This window comes from Capsicum annuum, unplaced genomic scaffold, assembly GCF_002878395.1.
Source record: "Capsicum annuum cultivar UCD-10X-F1 unplaced genomic scaffold, UCD10Xv1.1 ctg58939, whole genome shotgun sequence".
Classification (NCBI taxonomy): domain Eukaryota; kingdom Viridiplantae; phylum Streptophyta; class Magnoliopsida; order Solanales; family Solanaceae; genus Capsicum; species Capsicum annuum.
The window spans coordinates 279-3,080 of NW_025867603.1; the positions used below are offsets into that span (position 1 = coordinate 279).

At 33.9% G+C, this 2,802-nt stretch overlaps 1 protein-coding gene across 1 annotated transcript in view; it reads right to left on the minus strand.

Moving 5' to 3' along the window:
- LOC124893408 (protein PELPK1-like) overlaps positions 1-607 on the minus strand; it is a gene marked incomplete at its 3' end in the record, with an annotated part of 880 nt that extends 273 nt beyond the window's left edge. The window contains exon 1 of the mRNA XM_047404413.1: positions 1-607. This exon is cut by the window's left edge and continues 273 nt beyond it. Within this exon, the coding sequence (XP_047260369.1) occupies positions 1-441 (441 nt within the window).
- Between the last annotated feature and the right edge of the window lie 2,195 nt (positions 608-2,802).

Sequence of the window (2,802 nt, forward strand, 5' to 3'; positions counted from 1 at the left end):
GTAGCTGTCTTCTGGAATTGATGGCTTCTTGTAGTAGTCATTCTTTGGCAAAGATGGCGCCTGGTATTCCTTTTCAGGCACCGAGGGTGCCTTGTAGTCGTTATCTTTTGGAACAGGCGACACCTTCTTGTAGATGTCTTCTGGAACTGATGGCTTCTTGTAGTAGTCATTCTTTGGCAAAGATGGCGCCTGGTATTCCTTTTCAGGCACCGAGGGTACCTTGTATTCGTTATCTTTTGGAACAGACGGCACCTTCTTGTGGCTATCTTCTGGAACTGATGGCTTTTTGTAGTAGTCATTCTTTGGCAAAGATGACACCTTATTGTATGTTGAAGTTGGTGATTCACTAAAGGGTGAATATGCCATGGTGCATGTGGCAATCAAGAAAAATGTCAAAGCAAAAGCAGATTGAGGCCATTGCTTCTTCATTTGGCTACCCATTTTAGAAGATTTGAACTCTAATTAAGGCTAGATTGTTTGTTTTACTTTTTCTTGTGTGTTTTAGAATTGAGTAACTAGGAGTTTATATAGCCTAAACTAAGAAGGTGACATGATAATATGAATGATTAAAATAATCCAAACATATCAAAGATTTCCCATTTTCAGGTTAATGCTATTCCACTAAGGTCTTGAAACATACTGGGAAGCCATGAACAATTCATACACAAATTTACATGACTCATTTCATAAAAAAATAAAAATAATAATTCAAACTTTTATTGACTTCCAAGAATGCTGTCTTTTTGTTTTTTTTTTGGGTGTTGGTACTTGGTACATTGAATATTCGATTAAATAAATTTTTTAAAGTTGAAATATATTGTTCATTATTTGATGTCATGGTTCAAAATCAATTGAATTGGAAGGTTGGGTCCGTTATACAGTGTATGTACTTTGATGGTTTTAGGCAGCACTGCTTATGTGTTTAATAATGAGAAAAGACATTTTTTTCCTCTGAACTTGTCGTCACCATTTACTTTATCACCTAAACTTAACTTTCGTTTATTTACACCTTTAACAACTTTTAAATGAATTAAATTCCCCCTATAGATGACGTGACAAAAAAAAAAAAAAGAGCGAGTGAATTTTTCTATTTTAAAAAAAAGACCACTTTATTGCTATTATTATTATTATTATTATTATTATTATTAAAAGACATTTTCATCATCTTCATCACTCCCCTTCCCCACCCCCAACCCACCCCCAACACTCCATTTCTTCATTTTCTTCGTACCCCCACCCCGTTTATTCGTAATTCTCTTCCTATGAAGTCCTAATTAATCCAAAATTTTATTTTTCGACAATAAAAAAGGGTTCAAGATTGATGAACAAGTTTGATTTTTTGCCAACAATTTCTTGTCATGCGAATATCATCTATGCCATTTTCGAATTTCGGACTGTTTATGCCATTTCTGTAGACATTTTTGAGTAAGAAATTGAAAATTTAGGAGTTTTGGAATTTTGGGTTTTGGTTAATGTGAAAGAATTTGGATTTGAGATTTTGTGTATTAATGTGTTTTTTTTATCATGTACTTGTATTTAGTTCATTGATAAATTTGCTCAAGCTAATTCAAGTTAATTTTGCATTTAATGAAGAAAAAAATTCATTGAAAAAGCTTGTGGTAATGGTGAAAGAAATAGAAAAACTGGTGCTTTTATGTGAAGAAGAAGAAGAAGAAGAAGGAGGAGGAGTAAGAAGAGGGGACGGGGACTGCTGTCTAATGAAGAAGTAGAAGGATTGGGATGGGGTGGGGTGGGGGCTGTGAAAGAACGAAGGGGGTGAGGGTTGTGAACAACAAGAAGGAAGGGGGTGAGGTCTATTTTATTTATATAAAATATATTTTTTTATAAAAAATATACTCTTTTATATATATATATATATATATATATATATATATAGTATATATAAAATATATTAAAAGTTAGTGTGTGGGATTATTAAAAAAAAAAAATCTTACGTGGCAAATGACATGGCACTGATGTGACACTGATTTGGCAATGACGTGGCCTGTGGCGCACTCTCTGCCGTGAGAGTGGTATTCAGTTTTGAGGGGTGAAAATAATTCACTTTAAAGATGTTAAGGGGGTAAATAAACGGAAGTTAAGTGTAAGTGTTAAAGTGAATCGTGGCGACAAGTTCGGAGGGGGGGGAGGGGGGGAATGTCTTTTCTCTTTCATAATCGTGCTAAATTTGCTACGACACACTTCAACTTCACAGGGGACCTATTACCCCACCCCACCCCACCCCCAAACTCAATTTTAGTGTATTTTTTTATCACTCTTTTTAGCTGATGTGACACCTTTTTAGCTGACGTGGGCTCTATTTTTACGTAATAAAAGTGTCATATCAGCATAAAGGGCGACAAAAATACGCTAAAATTGAATTCAGGAGAGTAATAGGACCTATGTGAAATTGAAGTGTATCGTAGCAACTTTGATCATAGTTCAAGGGGTACTGGATGCTTATCTCGTAAATTAATGACTTGTAAGTCCATCAAATATTTTAGTTTATCCTTAAGAGTAGGAGGATCCTTGTGTGAAACTTAAATGTGGAAGGACGTACCTCTTTTTTTTTTTTTCTATTTTTCTTTATTTATTTCTTTATTTCTTTATTTTTTTAACTTACTTAAAAGTAGCTTCTTTTTTTTCCAACATGTGTATATGGATGTAATATTAATATGATTGATATTTTAAAGAGATAATACATCGAAACTCCCTCAAACTTGTCGCCAAAATTTACTTTAGACCTTAAACAAATCGGACAATTATATACCCCCTTAAGAAACTTTCAAGTGAATTAATTTC